Source organism: Trichosurus vulpecula, chromosome 1 (assembly GCF_011100635.1).
Source record: "Trichosurus vulpecula isolate mTriVul1 chromosome 1, mTriVul1.pri, whole genome shotgun sequence".
NCBI classification, from domain to species: domain Eukaryota; kingdom Metazoa; phylum Chordata; class Mammalia; order Diprotodontia; family Phalangeridae; genus Trichosurus; species Trichosurus vulpecula.
The window spans coordinates 137,158,706-137,180,165 of NC_050573.1; the positions used below are offsets into that span (position 1 = coordinate 137,158,706).

The 21,460-nt window shown below is 38.1% G+C and overlaps 1 protein-coding gene across 1 annotated transcript in view; it reads left to right on the plus strand.

Annotated features, from left to right (window-relative positions):
- ANGPT1 (angiopoietin 1) overlaps nt 1-21,460 on the plus strand; it is a 333,355-nt gene that overhangs the window by 170,198 nt on the left and 141,697 nt on the right. Inside the window, exon 2 of the mRNA XM_036766890.1 lies at nt 6,847-7,002. Within this exon, the coding sequence (XP_036622785.1) occupies nt 6,847-7,002 (156 nt within the window). The remainder of the gene's footprint in view (nt 1-6,846; nt 7,003-21,460) is intronic.

A 21,460-nucleotide genomic window follows, 5' to 3' on the forward strand; every position in this document is an offset into this window, starting at 1 on the left:
GAACTCATCCACTCATAACCTCAATCTCCTTTCGTCCCATCTTTTTTGTGACCTCACTCCATCAAAAATAACTTTTTTTCTTATGCATCTCTCACTGTTTACTGTTGTCTCCTATAAATATGAAAATGCTTAGGTTTTCTTTATCCAGAAAAATCTTTACATTCACCCTGTTATGACATGCAGTTATGATCTGAAAGTCTTTCCTACTCTTTACTGACAGATCCCTGCCAACTTTGAAATTCTGTGATTCTTATCCATTACTCCAATGGATTTTTTTTCTGTATTCATCCTCCTTCATTTTATTTTTTGCAATATTTGATACTTCTGTCCATCCCTTCCTTCTTGGTGGCCCCTTGTCTTTAGCTTCCTCAACATTTCTCTCATGTTTTTCTTTCTTCTTCTCCATTCCTCTCCTCTTCTGCTGACTTTTTATCATTCCATTCCTTAACTTTGGATGTTCTTAATTTTGTCCTTATCCCTCTTTTCTCTATATATTCTCTCCCTTGGGAAACTCATCCATTTCCCTGTCCTCATTTATCATCACTATGAAGATCAGGCAGTTAGCTGTATTTGGAACCACCTGTAATTCAAAAGCAGTGATAAGTGCCAACCTAGAGGGAGGTCTCCAGTGGAATGCCCCAAGGATCTCTGGCTTTTGCTTTTCAGCATTTTAATTGATAACTTACTAATGGCATCCTTACTAATTTGGGGGTGACAGAAAGATGAGAGAGAGATTAAATTACAGAGGCTGTACTCCCAAAAGTTCTTGATAGTTTAAAATGCTATAGAAGAAAAGGAAGAAGTAGGATTGAAGGTACAAGTGGAAGACTTTTATCATTGGCTTTATTAATAATAGCTAGCATTTATATAGTAATTTAAGTTTTATAAAGTACCCTATATATATTCTCTCATTAGATAATCACAACAAATCCTCCGAGATACATACTATTATTACTTCCGTTTTACAGATGAAGAAGCTGAAGCTGCCAGAGGTTAAGTGACTTGTTCATGGTTTGGTCACACATCTAGTAACCATCTGAGGTAGAATTTAAACTCGGATCTTCAAGATTCCAAGCTCAGCAGTCTTCCCAGTACACCAACTAGCTACTCTATAAATGAATATAAGTTGATAATAGACAAGGCCATCTAGAATACTAGTCTATCTAAAATTGCCTGACAGATTCTCTCCATGGGAAAGTCTCACTGGCACCTCAAAACTGACAGTAGCAACACCTTTCTTTCTCTTTCTAACTTGTCTATGTTGATGGCACCACAATCCCCTCAGCCATTCAGGCTTGAAATATCTGAATCATCTTTAGTTCCTCTCTCCTCATCCTCACCCTCTACAACTATTACACTGAGAAACCCTACTTTTTCAACAATGTTTCATATGTCTGCCCCATCCTTTCTACTCCCCTTCTCAATGCCTTAGTATAAGATCTCACCTACCCCCCCCAAATAATCAATAACTATTAGTCCTTAGTTATTGAATGGGTGTTGCCTGAGACAAACTGAGGCCTAGAAAAGATCTTAATTTAGAAAGGCCAAGGTCATCCACTGCATCCCAGGCTGTGACCAATCTTCCTGACTTTTGTTTGCCACTGAACTTAGAAGACTCTGGAGGAGAGAGTGAGGCTGATGACTTTGTGAAGCTCTGCCTTACTTAAATCTAATTCACAGGCAAGTCAAGACATCATCTTCACAGTGTCATTGTTCCTCTTCTAGAACAAAGGATGGAGAACAGCAACGACTTTTGCCAGGTGAAGTGCTAAGTGCTGGGATTACGAATACAAAGAATTAATTCATATTCTATTTAATGCCTTGCCTAGACTATTATGTTAACCTCCTAACCAGAGCCTCTGTCTTTATCTCTTCCCTATCCAATCTGTAGTTGGTACCCAAATAATCTTCCTAATGCACAACAGTTCTTGCTAACTTTCAGTATCTATTTGCTTAACAAATAAATCCAGAACCCCTGATTCTGGTATGATTGAAGGTGTTCTAAATCCAACTGCAGCTAGATTTTTCCTATTGCCCTTTAAGGTCTCTGTTTTCTAGTCAAAATAGACTATTGTCTCTCCCTCATTCTTATTGGGCCTTCTCCTTCCTCAGTGGCTTCACTCAGAGTATCCTCCTTGTCTGGAATATTCCACCACCCCTCCCCCATCTTTGGCTATTTAAATCCTTCCCTTTCCTCTGAGGCCCAGCTCTAATGTCACCTGTCCTATGAAGACTTTCCTAATATAATACTCCCCTTCCCCACCTGAAAGTGATCTTTCTTTTTTCAAATTCTTTCCAGGCCCCCTGTCTGGCTCTTTTTAAAAAAATATTTATCTCACTCTCCTGTGTTTCTTAGTAATTTGTGTTTGTGCCTTTATCCCCCTCAACCTGTTCATCGTCATTGATTTCCATCTGAGAAAGGACCTGAGAGGGCATCTAATTCAACCCACACAAATTACAGATGGGTGATCTGAGGCCCAGAGAGACGTTAAGTGTCTTACCCAGGGTCACATAGGTAGTAAATGGACAGAGTGTGGGTGTCATATTGCTGTGTATGCCTAGCACACAAAGGCCTTTAAAAATATTTGTTATGTGTTGAGCTCAGTAGAAGTAGTAGTACTTTCATATTTAAAGTTAGATCAGATAGTGGATTTTAAGAACTTTCACTTTAAAGGGAAACATTGCATTTGCCAAGGAATCAACCAATATCTTTTCCTGCAGGAGAAAACATTTCTCTTGTCAAAACCTTTTCCCTTTATTTTTTAGTATGCCTTTCATATTTTATACTCCTACATTTAATTTTGTTCAACAGCTGTTTATTAAGTGTTTTCTGTATGTCAGACACGATTAGGTGCTCAGTTCTAGATTCTAGCTATGGGGGCTCATAGCAGGGTATCATGCTCAGCGGGCTCTGTCTCTCAGAACAAAGTTGGGCAGCCTGCTTGGGAATCTAGTCTCTTTTACTACACGGTGTATGTCACAATCATTCGTGATAAATAGAATGGGAACGGGAGAAAACTTGGCTGAGAGTCTACATTCTAAGAGCACAGTGTGGTTAATAACCAGTGGTTCTCAAGGGTCCCAAGAGAGAAGGCAGTGGCCAAAGCGCAGTGAGCGGACTGTGTCCAAACCACTCCCTAACCTTCCTTCACCTCTTGTTGGCATGGCTCCATGTCCTTAGCCCCTTTTAGCTGTGATTTGGTTGCGTGGAGTAAAAGCTGTTCTCCTGGCTACCTTTCTTAAAGCTCTAATAAAGTAAATGTTGAATGACCTAAAACTAACGAATAGATAAAAGCAGATCTTTAAGCTCACTTTGTCCGTGACCAAATTATATCTTCTAGCAAGTTACTAAATCATTACCTTCTTAGGTTCTGGATAATGCTTGGGACAGTTTGACTATATAAGACTGTGGCTATGGTTTGAGAGTCCTCTGCTTGATAACCCTGGCAGGCCTTATGGTCCCTGGTCTCAAAGCTTAAGGCTCAAATCTGAGAGATGCATAAAATATTTAACTATTAGGTAGCTGGCATTTTCTGTAAACATGGTTTCAAAGTCAGCAGGGAATATGGACACACGGTCAAATTTGTTGTAAATTTTTTCTGGGCTCAGCTGATGTGGCCCATCAGGATGGATTTCACAGCTATACATCTGCAAAGGAATGTTTATAGATAAGATGAAAGAGGTCCTCCTTATTAATCACACATTGTATATTTGACTTTTGCTTCCCAGCTCAGCCTTTAAATCAACTACATCTGGTTCTTGCTACTTCACCATGCAGGTTACTTTTTTTTAAAAAACAATAAAAGGCAGTTAGTTCATTACTGCTGTAGAAGGCAGGCCCATTTGATTAAAAATGGATTAACTAGAGAGGCATTGGTAGTTTTCATGGCGACTGCCTTAATAAAGAATTTGAAAGCAGATTTGAGACCTCCAAAAATTATGATCAGACAGCTCTCTGAGTCTCTTTACAGTGGATCTGTTTAATGCTGACATTAAACAGTCCCGTTGCTTGGTTAGTGTTGACCAAAAGCAAAAACAAAATTGGGTAATGTCCAGCAGGCTGGACTTGAGAGTTAGGAAGATCTGGGTTCAAATTCTTCATTTGACATTTACTAACTTTGTGATCCTGGTTTAGTTAACGATTTTCTATGAGCTTCAGTTTCCTTATTAATCGAGTAGGCATTAAAATATTTGTATTCACAATGCTTTTGTGGGACCCAAATGAGATAACGTATGTAAGGAGCTTTGCAGACCTTACAATTTATTGTTATTCAGTTGTTTTTCTGTCTCGTTTGACTTTTCCTGACCCCATTTGGGGTTTTTTGGTAGTTAATAGCATGGTTTGCTGTTTCTTTTTCTAGCTCATTTTACAGATGAGGAAACTGAGGCAAACAGAGGTAAATAACTTGGCAAGGGTCACAATCTAGTAAGTGTCTGAAGCTAGATTTTAACTCAAGTTTTCCTGACTCTGTGCCTGGCACTCTATCCCCTGAGCCACCTACCTGCCCAAAAATTTATAATGCTTTATATTTATTGTCCTTTGCCACTCCTCATCTACCTTCTGCTAGCTAAAGAGTGTGTCATGTATAAGATTGAGATTCAGCAAATAGTTATGTTTTACACTAAAGCTCCCAAGACCTCAAAAAGAAAATAAGTTCAGTTTAGCCAGATGTTTATTACATACTGATATGTAATTAGGAATAGAGTTTGGACCTGTAATTTCATTAGCATAGGAAATTGCCAGCTGAAGAAACCTCTACAAAATCAGGTTGGCAGCTTCTCTGAAATTTGTAATCTTAAAATTGTGATTTGACCAAAATCGCAGTCAGTAAATTATAAACATTTTTTAAAGTTATGGGAAAATGTAAGATAACAAATGGTTCACTAAACATGTAATAAAAGAAAAACAACATGCATGAAGTTGCTGTATTGAATGAGGTTTGTGAACACTCATTTGGCGTAGTTATCAAGTACTGAGAGCTTTGTGGTAGGAGTTAAAAACTTCAGAGTTCAAACCTAGCAATGTCTATTGCTGCGGTGTGTGGCCTTGGAGCTGATTTTACTGGGCTCCAATTTCCACATATGTATAATTAGGGTCATAAAACGTAGCCACTGCAGAATGGACATGTGGGAATTGAGTAAGCATACAATATATATGCAAGAAAATTTGGCCTTTCATCTCCTGGGCTTGACTTGCTCCCTGATATTAAGTCATTTAATTTCTCCAGGTCCCTACTTCTATGTGATCGGATGATGAGCAATTAAATGGTGATCTCTCTGGGAAGAGGGAATGCTATTTTCTGGGTCGATTACCATTTTAGAGTCTACTATGTAACTTGTGCTCCATTCTAACCCGATGGCCCAATGAAGCCTTCTTCATCTCTCCTCTGCAGCATTCTTAGCATAAACTTGGTAATGATGACCTCTTAAAAACAAGAGCCCTAGGCAGTATTTTACATGAAGACAGTATCAGCAGGAATCAAAATTGGAATCTAATCTTTTAGTATTGAATAAGCATAATCATGGGTGAGAAAAAGCAATGGGCTCTGTTACTTAGTACCTCCGTATCCCTGGGCAAGTCACTTAAACCTCGGAAAGGCATTTTTTTCATGCATAGCATGTCCTTCCTACTCTAACAATGCATTTTGATGATTCAGTGGAATTCTGTAGCTCAAAGTACTTTGAAAATTGTGAACTCCAGTAATATTCCTAAATCACACATTTAAACATGAAATTCCCCTACTCAGTAAACTCTAGTGTCTTCTTCCTCTTACTTCTGAGGTCAGATATAAACTTCTCTGCTTTATAGTTAAAGCTGTTAACAGCCTAGCTCCCATCTTCCCTTCCAGCCTTATCTTATATTGTTTGCCTCCACACTTTCTACAATCAAGTCAAACTGCCCTTCTTTCTGGTCCTCACTCATGATACTCCATGACTTTGCACAGGCTGTCCTCCATGCTTGTAAAACATTCCTTTCTCACCCCTACTTTTTGAATCCTCAGTTTTCTTCAAAGCTCAGTTGAAGCCACAGAAGACTTTTCCTGATTGCCCTAGCTTGTCAGTACCTTTAAAAATTACTTTGTGTTTATTTGGATATCCCTTAGATATATATGGAAGTGCTATCTTTCCCAATAGAATGGAAGCTTCTTGAGGGCAGGGGTTGTTTCATTGTTACCTTTGTATCCCCAGTGCCTAACACATAATTAGCTATCATTAAGAGCTTGTTGATTGATTGAGAGACATTTAAGTTCTTACTATTACCGATGATGTCTGTGATGATGAACTGGTAAAATTGAGAATCTAATGGTTTTCTCCATTGTTTTTACCATTACTTGGGAAGTAGAAGCAAAGCCATGACTAAGCTGGGGAGCATTGAGCTTTGTACTAGAGCAACAAAATTTACAAGGCTCTGACCACATTTAGACTCCTTTGCAAAGCATAAAAGCAAGTGAGTTAGCAGTAATAATTAGTTAAAATTGGAAAGTAAGAGATAGTGCAATCTCTTCCTCCCATGGCCACACTTCAGCTGCATTACTGGCCCTGTCCTGCCTGGCTCCTTCTCCCCAGATGTCATTCTCTCTAACATTGGACTCCTATTCCCCCTAGATTTCTGCCTTCCTCCCCCTTTGCCACCTAATTGAATTTTATTTGAAATGCTGATTTAGTGCATGAATATCATGCTGCCTACCCTGGATGCCACAATTGCTAGTTATGTCTCTTAGCAGACCATCATCAGATGAGGACTGATTTCCCAGCTGTGCCTTGTTGAGTTATATTAACTAATATATGCCTCATTGGAAAAGGTTTAACTTAGAATGTATCATGTTCTCTCTTTATCCTTCACAGCTTGAGAATTACATTGTGGAAAATATGAAGTCGGAGATGGCTCAGCTACAGCAGAATGCCGTTCAGAACCATACGGCCACCATGCTTGAGATAGGAACCAGCCTTCTTAGTCAGACAGCAGAGCAGACAAGAAAACTTACAGATGTTGAGACCCAGGTACGTCCCTGGGGCCAGACTTAACAAGCTGTTAAGTATGAAGATGTGTGTGTGTGTGTGTGTGTGTGTGTTTTAAAGCTCTCTACCAAAACACAGGGTGCATTTCAACACAGAGATTCAAGGAGCATTACATGCTCTATTGTATACATATTGCTAACAACAACAAGGACTGACAGGCTTATTTTACGTTTCTTTTGATTTAATGAGGGTTGGTAAATTTATCTTTGTATGTGTTTGTAAAAAAAGGACTGGCAACAAGTCTAATCAGCGTTTAACTTCAAATAAACAGTCAGCTACCAACTGGGAAGTGATATAAATGTCAAGCAAAATAAATCGTTTTTAAGGTCAAGATAGCTCCTTTGATGCACATTTCAACTTGTCACATTATTATGTGAACTTTCATGTATTTTCTATAATAACTTTCCAGCAATTTGAACACTGTGGTCCCTATGGAGTTATGCAGGCCTGATGAAGAAGAGCCCACAAAGGGAATTTATTAACTTACAGGAATGTGTAGAATTTACTGTTTGAGATGAGACAGAGTGATGTGGTAGAAAGAGCACTGGAAGGTGAATGAGGAGACCTGGGTCCTAGGTTTAAGCCTTTCTGCTAACTACCTATGTGACCTTGGGCATAGCATTATATCTCTAGAAATCTCCATTTCTTTGTGTAAAAAATGAAAGTTAGATCAGATGTTATATGTGGTTCATTCCACTGCTAATGTGCTATGATTTTATAGCATGGGGGCATTTTTTAACATATCCTTAAGAACTTGAGACATAATTTTGAATAGAGAGCTAGTAGAAAACCCAAGAACTTCCTTTATCTGACAATTCATTTTATGGATACATGATCCTTACGTCCATAAATATTCAGTTCAAACAACAACTTGGATGGAGAAAGACATGATATTTTCCTCCACTAACATGACAATTGGCAATGGTGATAGATCATATTCGTATGGCACTTTGAGAGACAGCGTGGTGTTAAGGATAGAGAGCTGGCCTTGAGTCAAGTAGATCTTTGAAGTCCTGCCCTTTGCTAGGCAGAGCAGTGGATAGAATACTAGACCTGAATTCAAATTTAGACATTTATGAGGTGTGTGACCTTTGAATAGTCACTTCTGTCTACCTCAGTTTCTTCAACTGTTAAATGAGTATAATTATAGTACCTACTTCTCAAGGTTGTTGTGACAATCAAGTGAGAGAATGTTTTGCACAGTACCTGGCATACAGTAGGCATTTAATAAATGCTTGTTTCCTTCCTTCTCCTAACACAGATTGACTATGTGAGCCTGAGCAAGTCTGTTCTTCGCAACTCTTTCATAGTATCTGGCATAAAGCAAATGCTGATCTGTATTGGTAAAGGGAGTTTCTTCATTGGGAGTCCCTTATACAAATGAAAGCTAAGTAGCCAGTTAGATCAATCAATAGATTGATGGATAGATAGAAAGATGATAGATATACATACATATGTACTCTCAATGCTTTGCACACAATAAGCACTAAATGTTTTTTTTTTCATTTAAATGACATAACATGTTTGGTGCTTTGCAAACTGTAAAGTGCTACTGGAAAGCTAGTTATTATCCATCTAAAGAGAGAATACATATTTGGCACTCAGAAACTGTTGACAGAGGTAATTTTTCTCATAGTTCTGAGAGGTTGGTATGGCCAATATTAATTCCATTTAAATGCTGAGTACATCGATAGTTTCAAACGAACCAATGAGAAAACAGTAATTCAGAGGGCATAATTTGCCTGAATGGCATCACACGTCTAGTTCGGAACTTGTGTCCAAGTCTCTCCACTCTAGGTCTTCATTTATTTCTGCTGTTTCAAAGATGCCTCTCTCAAGATCGAGTTTAGGCGACAAAACTAAGTCCTTCCTTAAAGAGGGGGAGGGACTAAACTTTGCCCTCTGGCTGTTGTTTAACTTTCTTGGCAGCTAGGTGGCATAGTGGATAGAGTACCAGACTTGGAGTCAGGAAAACCTGAGTTCAAATTTGGTCTCAGACATTTACTAGCTGTGTGACTGTGAGCAAATCATGTAACCCTGTTTGTCTCAGTTTACTCATTGTAAAATGAGCTGGAGAAGGAAATGACAGACCACTCCATTATCTTTGCCAAGGAAACCCCAAATGGGGTCATGAAGAATTTGAAACAATGGAACAACAAGAGATTGCTTAACATTAGATAGGGGCTTCTGTACACACTTTGCTGTAATTACAGACTTTCTCTTGGTTTGGGGGGGTGGCAGTCCTGATTGCTGTAATGGGCTCAGCTTGTTTAGCGGAAGCAAATAGATGCATGAATTTTATTTATTTAAAATGTTGCAGAAAGATGTGTCCTATTTGTGATAAATCGTGTTCTTTGCACTCAAGTTCTGATCCAGGCCCAAGTTTACAAAATCCATCCCAAATTTTTACTTAGGCACATTATGTAGTAGACATTTACAAAAGTAGTTACAAAACCAGTTGTTTCTTTTGTTGTCTAGATCTGCCCTATTCCCCAGTAGTGACCAAATACTCTATTTTTCATTTCCTTTCATACTTTTCTACATTCTGGGAATCATTCTTATTTCTAAAATGGACTTTACACCTACAGTAGTGGAACATAGCTACATGAAATGGTCCCAGAAGTTTTGAAATATGTTGTAACCCGTCTTTCAAATAGTAATGTAGATAAATAGACCAGGACCTTGCTATCCTGGTTCCTTCTTAGTAATATGAAGCATTTTACCAACTTCCAACATGCTTTATTAAATACCTGACATATGTGGACCTTTCATTAAGCTCTGAAAATACAATATTGAAATCAACATGACTTGGTTAGACAACACATTTTTTGAAGAAGAGCTTAAATTTTTTAATGAACTTCAAGATCAGTATAAATCCACCCCCTTCAAAAAAAAAAGCTAATGCTGTCCACCTTTTATAGAGGCATAGCTTCCAGGAGTAAGGAAATTATAACCTCACTTTACTCTTTCCTGGTCAGAGCATATCTGCAGTATTTTTCTCAATTCTGGGCACCAGTGTTTAGGAAGACCATTGAATCATTGAAGAACATACAGGAGAATAAAAGGGCCTTGCCCCACCCCGCCCTTTGGAGAGATGGTTGAAAGAACTGGGGGACATTTAGCCTGGAAAATGGAAGATTCAGCTGGGTGGAGTTGGGGATGGGGAGACAGGATAGCTAGGCTCAAGTAGTTGAACGATTGTCATGTGAAAGAAGGATTAAACTTGCTCTCTTTCACACCAAAAAGCAGAATTAGGAGCAATGGGTAAGAATTAATTTAATCTGATGTCTGAAAAAAATCCTAATAATTAGAGTTGTCCAAAAGTGATTAATTTATCTCAGGAGGTGACCAGCTTCCTCTCATCAAAAAAGTCTTCAATCAGAGAATAAATGACTATCTTTTTGTAGGTGGGATTCTTTGGGGGCTTAGGTTGAACTAGATTGCCCCTGAGGTCTATTCCAATTTTAAAGTTCTGTGATTCTGTGACATAGTTCCTGCCCTTGAGGATCTTACACTGTAATAAGTGCAGGTGTAACTTTATATTGTAAAGGGGGTATGCAACACATAATCCAATGAGTGAGCCACGATAACTATACATTGAGTCAGAAAACAATAGATTTAAAGTCAGTGGAGCTGGGTGAATTTGAATGCTAGCTTTTATGCTTTCTACATGTGTGAACTGTCCTTAACTAACTTCTCCGGGTCTCAGTTCTCCTGATGGTAAAATGAGTTAAACTGGATGATTCCCAAAGTCACTTCTAGTTTGCAAATTCCATGATCAGATATGCTACAACAACGCTGTGGGTAAACACAATATAACAGTAATTAATAATACCAACGATAGGCAGCATTTATGTGGAGTTTTAAGTTTTGCAAAACACTTTGCAACTATCATAGTATTTTATCCTTGCAACAACCCTGGGGGGTACCTATTATGCCTGTTTTTTTAAATGAGGAAACTGAAGCAGACAGAGGTTAAATACTTGCCCAGGGTCACATAGCTAGTAGCAACTATACCAACCTAAAAATGCTAGCCTTCTGGTTAAATATATATGTGTGTGTGTGTGTGTGTGTGTGTGTGTGTATAATATGTATATGTATACACACACTTTATTGGATACTACTTCTCTATCTTAGTATGGAGTTTGTTTTTTGTTTTTTTTGTTTTGTTTTGTTATTTTTAATAGCAGGCTCTACCTATTCAAATCTAACCCTATCTTTCAAGATCATCTTCCTCAACTATTACAAACCACACTCTAATCTATCAACTATAGTAGAATACTATTTTAAAATTTTTAATAGCTTCATGTACATATGTTAAGCCTATCTACCCAAATAAAATGTAAATTTTTTAAGGGTGAGGACTGTATAAGATATTGATCTTTATATCATCTTATGGTGACTAGTAAAATGTAAGGCACATAATAGGTGTTTGGTACACACTTCTTAATAAACATTGATTGACAAATTCTACTTAATTTACATTGGTCCGTAGCTTAGATAGAGAACATCTACCAATGCAATGGAAAGTTTATAGGATCTGAAGTCAGAGGAATCCAGTTCAAATCCCAGCTCTGTCATTAGGCAAATCACTTAATCTCTCTAGGCCTGAATTTCCACTTCTGTAAAATGAGGGAAGGGTTAGTAGACCCCTCCCTCTGTGTCCCTCTGTGATCTTTAGCAGAATGCAATACATGAAGTGGAAATTACAATGGATTATAGCTTTAATGTTAGGGGATTCAACTTATCCATAAAATTAAACAATTACAGAATGAATTAGAAAACAGTACTGCAATTTGATACATATAAGAACCATGCTTAAAAACTAAAGATATATACATACACACACATATAGTATAACTGAAGGACTAGAAAAATTTATTTTACCTTCTCTTTACTTTTCTCATAACACAACCATTGCACTTCAGGCAGGTCATCGCTATCTCAGCTATTATAAAAGATTTCTAATTGTTTTCCCAATGTCCAATCCCTTCTTTTCTCTCTCCAAGGTATCCTATACATAGCTGCCAAATTAATAGTGAATAGGTAATGGGTCTGTGATTTCACTGATGTAGAGAAATCCTGAATGAGAAAACCTTCCAATGAAGGTTGATACCTTTTCTGCAACTTGCAGGCTAAGGGAATTGCTTAGAGCATGGATGGGTTAAGTGACTTACGCACGGTCACACAGCCAGTATGCATTAGAGGCAGGACTTGATCCCAAGTTGTCCAGGCTTTCAGTTTTCTACCCTTTACAGCTTGTGTTATATTGATATTCTTTAGAAATATCATATGTCTGACCATGTCATTCCTACTCCAAAAGTATCAGTCCTTCCCTTTTGTCTCTAGGGTAAAATGAAAGTGTCTCTGTTTGGCATTTAAACCTTTCCACATTGGTCACATATTTCTCTCTTTCATAGGAGAGATCACAAATTTCTCTCCTTCTTCTCCTTCACTTGACACTGGCTAGACTGGCCTCTGTGTTCTTCCTTATACACAACATCCCACCTCCTGTCTAGGTGCCTTTGTATAGACTTTCTTCCACTCTGGCAATGCCTATCCTCACTGCAACCCTCTAGACTCCCTAAGTCCCTTTAGTGCTCAGCTCAAGCCTTGGCTCTTTGCAAAAGTCTTATCTGATATTTTTCACTCGTTAGTTCTCCATAAATTCACCTAAATGACCATTTGAAGTAGATATTCTGTAGGTATCTCAAACTGAATATGTACAAAACAGAATTAATTAAATTTTCCCCCAAGCACCATCTTCTCCCAGATTTCCTTATTATTGTCAAGAGAAGCACTAATTGGTCATCTAGAGTCAATGTTTTCTTCACTCTCACTAATCCTGTGTAATCAGTTTCTAAATATTATCCGCAACATATTTCTCTCACATTTCCTCCTCTCTATTTACAGGACCAACATTCTAATTTAAATCATCCTTACCTCTTGACTGAACTAATGCATTAGTCACCTTTTTTCAACTTACCTTCAGTCTCTTCCCACTCTAATGCACTCTCTAGGTTGCCCCCAAAGTGATGTTTTTCTTCTCTTTCTCTCTTTCTTCCTTTCTCTCTTTCCTTCTTTCTTTTTTCTTTCTGACTTTTTCTTTCTTTTTTTGTTCTTCTTGCTTTCTTTTTCTTTTTTCTTCCTTCCTCCCTTCCTTCCTTCCTTCTTTCCTTCCTTCCTTCCTTTCTTCCTTTCTTTCTCTTTTTCTTCCTTCCTCCCTTCCTCCCTTCCTTCCTTCCTTCCTTTCTCTCTCTCTCTCTCTCTTTCTTTCTATCTTTGTTTCTTTCTTGTTTACAACATTCAGTTCCACAAGCTCTTGAGCTCCCCCCCCACTTCCCTTCCTCCTCCACAAGACGGCCTGCAATCTGATATAGGTTCTACATATACATTCACATTAAACATATTTTCACATTAGTCATGTTGCAAAGAAGAATTATAACAAATTAGAACCATATATATAACCAAGGGAGAATGAACCATAAGAAAGAAGAAACAAGACTGAACAAAATGAGAAAGAGAGAGAGAGCAAATAGTATGCTTTCAATCTGCTTTTAAATTCTGTAATTCTTTCTCTGGATGTAGATGGTATTTTCTCTCATGAGCCTTTTGGGGTTGTCTTAGAACCTTGCATTGCTGAGAAGAGCCAAGTCTATCAAAGTTAGTCACTGCATGATGTGGCTGTAACTGTGTACAGTGTTCTCCTGGTTCCGCTTCCCTCACTAAAGTGAGTTTTTCTAAAGAAAGCATAGTCCGGGAGTAGAGTCAAGATGGTAGAGTGCAGACAGCAACCATGATGAACACTCCCAACATTCCCCTCTAAAAAATTTAACATAATGGCTCAAATCAAATTGGGAGCAGCAGAGCCAACAGAATGTTGGAGCAAGACACATTTCCATCCAGTTCATCTTAGGAGATTGTCAAGAGACATCTGTGAAACTAGAGTGTTGGTCTGTTCTGAATGCATGCAAATGGCAGTTATCACGGTCATGGGCCTTGGAGGCAGCAGCAGTAGCAGCAGATTCAGAAGCTCTCAGCCCGGAGGTGATAAGGGGGTCAGAGACTGGTCAGAAGGAGATTACAGGGGACCATTTGCTGTCTCTGGATGCTGCTGGCACTGAATGGAAACTCTATTGCCAATAAGCAATGCTGGGTCACAGTTTCAGGGTGAAGAGGGGAGTGCTTGTGGTTGGTCACAAGGGAGAAAGGGACTTGGTCAAAGTTCTAGGGCCAAGAGGGGTTTAAACACTTACAGCTTCATAGGAGTAGGGGCCATTCTTAGGTAAAGACCAGAGTGCCGAGCAGGAGAGCAGTGACCACACTTCTCCCTGGATCACAACATCCGGGAATCATCACAAACTTGCAGACCCGCCAGAAATAGATCTGAAAAAAGCAGGATAAAAAGATTAAACCTTGGGATAGTGCCTTTCCATCCCCAAGTAAGCAGAGCCCAACTTTAACATAAAGTTTAAAGGCAAGAAATAGAGTGGAAAAATGAGCAAAAAACAACAACAAAAAGAAATTGTCCATAAAAAGCTACTACAGTGGCAGAGAAGATCAAGACAGAAACTCAGAAGAAGACAAAAATGTGGAAAACAGCTACAAACAAAGCTTCAAAGAAAAAAGACAACTGGATACAAGCCCAATAAAAAATCCTAGAAGAGCTACAAATGATTTTCAAAATCAATTAAGATTGGAAGAGGAGAAATTAGGTAAAAATGAGAGTGTTACAAGAAAATTGTGAAGAGAATTAACAGGTTAGTAAAAGAGGAACGAAAGAGTGACTAAAATAACACCTTCAAAAACAGAATTGGCCTAATGGTAAAAGAAGTGCAAAATTTCACTGAAGAAAAGAACTTGCTAAAAGGCAGAGTAGGCCAGATACTATAAGGTACAAAATATATAAGGTACAAAAATTAATTGAAGAAAATTACTCCTTACAAAGCAAAATTAGCCAAATGAAAAAAAGAGTATAAAAGCTCACTGAAGAAAGTAATTCCCTAAAAATGAGAATTGGGCAAGTAGAAGCTGATGACTCCATGAGACATCAAATAACAATAAACCAAAGTGAAAAGAATGAAAAAATAGAAGAAATTGAACTACCTCATTGGAAAAACTGCTTACCTGGAAAATAGATCAAGAATAGCTAATTTAAGAATCATTGGACAACCTGAGAGCTATAAATAAAAAAACCAGCCTAGACATTATATTTCAAGAAATTATCATGGAAGACCTTTCTAATGCCTTAGATCCAGACAGTATAATAGAAATGGGTAGAATCCATCTAGCACCTCCTGAATGAAATTCCAAAATGAAAACTCCCGGGAATATTATAGCCAAATTCCAGAATTCCTAGGTCAAGGATGAAATATTTTAAGCAGCCAGCAAAAGAATTAAAAAATCATGGAGCCACAGTCAGGATCACAAAAGATTTAGAACCTTTGAGGTTAAAGGACAGAAGGCTTGGAATATGACATTCCAGAAGGCAAAAAAGCTAGGATTACATCCAACAAATTTTACAATTAATGTCCAACAAAACTGAGTATAATCCTTCAAAGGAAAAAATGGAATTTAATGAGATAGAGGGCTTTCAAACATTTCTGATGAAAAGACCAGAGCTGAATAGAAAATCTGACAATTAAACACAAGAATCAAGAGAAACATAAAAAGGTAAACATAGAAGAGAAATCATAAAGGACTTTGGAATTTTTTCATTTTCATTAATATATTTTCTTTTTCTTATTAAAACAATTTTAACATGTTTTTTCAAATTGTTTCAAATTCTATCCCTCTCTCCCTCCCTCTCCTACCCCCTCACTGAGATTATAAGCAATCAGATATAGCTTATGCATGGGCAGTAATGTAAAATGTTTCCATATTAGTCATTGTGCACAAGAAGAAAGAAAGTGAAAAATAGCATGCTTCAGTCTGTATTTAACTAATATCAGTTCTTTCTCTAGGGGTGGAGAGTATACTTCATCATTAGTCCTTTGGGATTATCCTGAATCATTGTATTGCTGAAAATAGCTGCTATTCACAATTCTTCATTGTGCAGTACTGCTGTTACTATCTACAACATCTTGATTCTGTTCACTTCGCTTCTCATCAATTCATGTATTTCCAGGTTTTCTGAGATCATCCTGCTTATCATTTCTTATAGCACAATAATATTCCATCACAATCGTATACCACAGCTTATTTAGCCATTCCCCCAATTGATGGGCATCCCTTTGATTTCCAATTCTTAGCCACCACAAAAAGAGCTGCTATAAATATTTTTGTACAAATACATCTCCCCCCCTTTTATATCTTTGGGGTGTAGACCTAGCAGTGGTATTTCTGGATCAAAGGGTATGCACAGTTTTATAGCCCTTTGGGCATAATAATGCTCTCCAGAATGGTTGGATCAGTTCATAACTCAACCAACAGTGCATTAATGTCCCAGTTTTCTCACATCCCCTCCAACATCCATCATTTTCCTTTTTTGAAGGACTTTATATGTTTAAACATTTTAGGTTCCTATATGGGAAGATGGTACTTGTAACTCCTAACAACCTTATCATTATTAGGGCAATTAGAAGTATATACACATATAGAGGGCATAGATGTGATTCAATTATGTTGGGATGATCTACAAAAAAAATGAAAGAGTAAGAGGGAGGGATGCAGTTGAAGAATTGAGAAAGGAGATGCATATGTTTTGTTAGAATATAAGCTTCTTAAGTATAGGAGCCACTTAATTTCTTTCTTTGTATTCCCAGCATTAAACAAACATGTTCTGAGTATTCAAATGATTGTTAATTGATTAAGTAGAGAGGTAATATAGTAAATGGCCCAAAACCTGACAACTAGAGAAAAATGAGATAAAATATAGCAAGATGAGCACCTGAATATGATAATTGAGTTACCTCAATTATCTATTAATTTTCATTAAGGAATTAATACAAATAGTATTTATACTTTGAGCTCTTTGAGAAATAGCAAAGATTCAGTCCTGCTTTCATACAATTTAAAGGGCCTCATTGGTTAATCAAGTATTGGTCCTGATCTATGATTTCATCAGTGTTTAGAACTTCCAGGGTCAAAACTCCCTCTGTCATTGTAAATCAGCCTCCTGTTTGTAACTTGAGGACCCCAGCCTTCTGGGAACTCCATTTAAAAAATGGGGGGAAAAACAAAATTTTTGCAGAAGCTAGATATTCTACCCCAGCTGCTTTTGCCTTAGGAGGGTACAATTCTTAGACAGAGAAACAGTAGATCAATATAGAGGGAAAATGACAGAGGAACCAAAGAGGCAACTTCTTCTATGTGTTGTACTTGGAAAACAAAGCCCCATCTATAGTCAATAAATTTCAGTGACCTCTAGGATGAAATACTAACTCCTCTGTTTGGCATTTTAAAACCCTCTCAATCTGCTTCAGTTAACCTTTCCAGGCTTATTCCATGATAGGCAGCTAGGTAGTACAGTGGATACCACACTGGCCCTAAAGTTAAGAAGACTTGAGTTCAAATCCAGCCTTAGAAACTTATTAGTTGTGTGGCCCTGAGCAAGTTATTTAATCTTTCTCTACCTTGGTTTCCTCATCTGTAAAATGGGGGTAAATAATAGCACCTACCTCCATGAGGATGAGATGATATTTGTAAACTTTAAGGATATATACATATATAGTAACATATGTATATTTTATATGTATACACACATATATGTAATATTTCTCTTCACATACTCTATTTCAGTCAAACTAGCTCCCTTGCTGTTCCTTGAAATTGTTATTCCATCTCTCCCATCTCTGACTTTGCAAGAGCTTCTCCACATGCTTGGGATGTATCGCCTCCTGACTTTTACCTCTCAGTCTCCTCTAGGCTTATTGTGGGTGCCAGCTCCTCCCTTTTCAGTGCAATAGACTCTATACTACCTAAGGACAGGGACTGTTTGTCATTTTTGTAAATATTCATCATGCTATGGAACCTTATATACAGTAAACACTTGAAGGATGCTCTTTGGATTAGATTTGATTGGATAATTAAGTCATGGAGAGGAACAAAAGGCAACAAATGACAAATGATTGAAACCTAATAGTGATGGACAATGCTTACCTTTACGTTTTATGGAACACTAGCATGGTAAAAAATAAACAAACACCTTAGCTGTCTAGGAGGACATCCTGTTTTACTCCTGAATTAGAAAATATAAATATTTTTAAAGGGGCAGCTAGGTGGTACAGTGGATCAAGTGCAGAGCCTGGAATCAGGAAGACTCATCTTCCTGAGTTCACATCTGGCCTCAGACACTTAAGTAGTTGTGTGATCCTAGGTAAGTCACTTAACCCTGTTTGCCTTAGTTTCTTCATCTGTAGAATGAACTAGAGAAGAAAATGGCAAACCACTCCAACATCTTTGCTAAGAAAACCGCAAATAGGATGCAGAGTCAGACATGACTGAAAAATGACCAACCAACAACAACAAAATATTTTTAAATAGAAATAAAAATGTATGTACTCAGAAAAACCCCACAAACACCTATCTGAGATCCTTGGAAAGTTCAAAAACAAAAACCTCGAAATTTGTTAGCCATGCATTAAAGGTTTGTGCAGGATGTTTGTCTTTCCATATATTCTTTCTTGGAAAGTGAAAGAAATAAGCATTTATTAAGCACTTACTATCTACCAGAAACTACTAAGTACTTTACAAAGATTATCTCATTTCATCCTCACAACAACCCTGCAAAATCGGTGCTATCACTATCTCCATTTTACAGATGAGGAAACCTCAAAATGAAGCAATCAGAGGTTTAGTGACTTAGCCAGGGTCACACAGCTAGGAAGTTTCTGAGGCATTCTCCTGACTCCAGGTTCAATGCCCTACCACTGGACTACTTAGCTGACTCTTGGTATCCATATTCTTTTATTGATTGTTACAATTGAATACACCCTTCAGGGCATTAAAAGGAAATAGTATCGCTCCACAAGTCTAATATTCTGCCAGATCTTGTTCTTTCTACTTCACAACCTTTCTTTATGCTCTATGTCCATTTCTCTGCACTCCCACAGTTACTCTTGTTCCGTAAGTTGCCATTACTTCCTTCCTGGACTATTGCAAAGCTTTCTAATTGGTCTCCTTGCCTGAAATCTCTCCCCATTTCAACTTTTTATTTAGCTGCCAAAGTGATATTTCTAAAGCACATATATGACCATGACACACACACCTCCACCATCTACCACACACACACACACACACACACACACACATACATACACACACGCACGCACGCACCTGTACTCTCCCTCTGTCTCTGTGTGTCTGTGTGTCTATGTGTCTGTCTGTCTCTCTCTCTCCTATCCTTCTCTTTCTCTCTAAACTTCAGTGGCTCCCTATTACCTCTAGGGTCAAATATAAACTACTCTGTTTGGCCTTTCAGGCCCTTCACAACTTATTCCTTCCTCCCTTTCCAGTCTTCTTACTCTTTATCCCCCTCTATGTACTCTACAATTGGGCTATACTGGCCTACTTGCCATTCCACTCTCAGGTCACTCAGTCTCCCCCCTGGGCCTTTGCTTTGGTTCTTTCCCCAACCCTGGAATGATGTCTCTCTCCTCACTTCTGCCTCTTGGCCCCCCAGCTTCCTTCCTGACAGCTCAAATTCCACCTTCTGCAGAATGTCTTTTCAGTACCTTCCACTGCTTGTGCCTTCCCTAGGAGACTGATTATCTTTCATTCTCACTATACACATTTTCCAGTTACATTTGTTTGCTTGTCATCTCCATTGAACATAAGCTCCTTGAGGGTAAGAACTATTTCTTTTAAACTTTCCTTGTATCCTCAGGGCTTGGCACATGGTAAAACTTTAATGAATTCTTGTTGGCTAACTGACATTCCATTGCTGCCTCCTTTATCCAGGCAACTATTTTTTTAAAGAGAACTGAAATTTAAAAGTCCATGAATCTTAAATTTCATGCCCATGTCTCCTCTTTTTGCTCAGTCTTATGTGTTTTGGAAAATTTAAGCTTGTAAAAAAAAGTGTTCCTTGGGGGCTTTTTCCACATTCTCTTTACTTTTTTTTTAAAACAATGATGGGTCTTGGGGTGTGTTCCTCATGAGGAAGGAAATGGGTTCTGTCAGTTTAACAGGAACAGTTAGATCATTGCTAAGCAGCAGGATAGAGGAACAAATGGCAAGAAGCAGCCAACCTGAGATCACTAGCCCTACGCAGTTCTGCCAAATGCCCTGCTTAATTCTTTAACTGTTAATGGCAGGCACATTCTATACTTTCCAGGGAACAAATTATTACAATAAAACAGCAAAACTGAAGCACTTGCTTTACCTATGAGATATTCAGGGGAAAATCTCTAGGTTAGCTTTAAGTGAAAGTACAAATCTATCAACCAAAACACATATTAATCTCCCATCATGAGCCATTGACTCTGTTAGATGCTGGAAGAAAATGAACAAAATGATAGTAACTCCCCTCAAAGAGATTACAACCAAATGACTCATGGGAACCCACAAACAAATAGAAGAAACACATAACCAACAAAAACAGACAAACAAAAATCACTATACACGTCTAAGTCTGGGGATCTTAACTTTTTTAAGCATTGGACATGGTTAGCAATCCAATAAAGCCAAGAGTACTGTGGCTTGTCACCTACATTCAAATTTGAAGGAAATACTAAATTTCTGTTAGCCGTTAGTGAAAATAAAATGTAGGTTTTGTTCCCATCCAAGTTCCCAGATTCCCTGAAGTCTATCTATGGACTCCATTGGCGTCTGTGGAGTTTAGGTTATGAAACCTTGTTCTAAATTATCAGCACAATTCTCATCTTTCCCTGGTGAGTCTCGTTTATTTATTGTGTTCCTAGAGTTCTGACTCAACAGTACCCCATAGTTTATTAACATCTCCTTTGGGATGGTTCTGATCTTGGGATTGTGATTATAGTAGTACTCTGACATTCTAGTAAAATCCCTGTCATAGTGGGTCCTATATAGTACCCCCAGAACTGAGAGTGCTATCTTGTTCTGTGGATTCCCCATGGAAGGCAAACATATAAAGAGGCTCCTGGACCAGAAGATCCTCTTTCTTATCAGACCTACACCATCCAAATAACTGACAGTAATAAAAGGAAGCAAAGTTAAGGTCTTCTGTTACCTTCTTATAACCATTAACTCAAGATCCAAAGACAACATTATCCATAAACTCTTTGGACCTCTGACAATACGGAGGAGCACATGACTACCTCTGCTATAAGGGAGTCTATTCCTGAAGTAGATCAAGATTTTCTGTAGTGTCCCCATCTGGCTGGTGGGTTCTGTGCCCCTTTTCTACTTCAGTGGGGTCTTCTTTCCTTACTGTAACTTGGATGTCCACTTCTCCTCGAACTTGATTCACACCTATTTATCCAGTATTTTGAAAACCAGCTTTCAGATCCTTTATTCATGC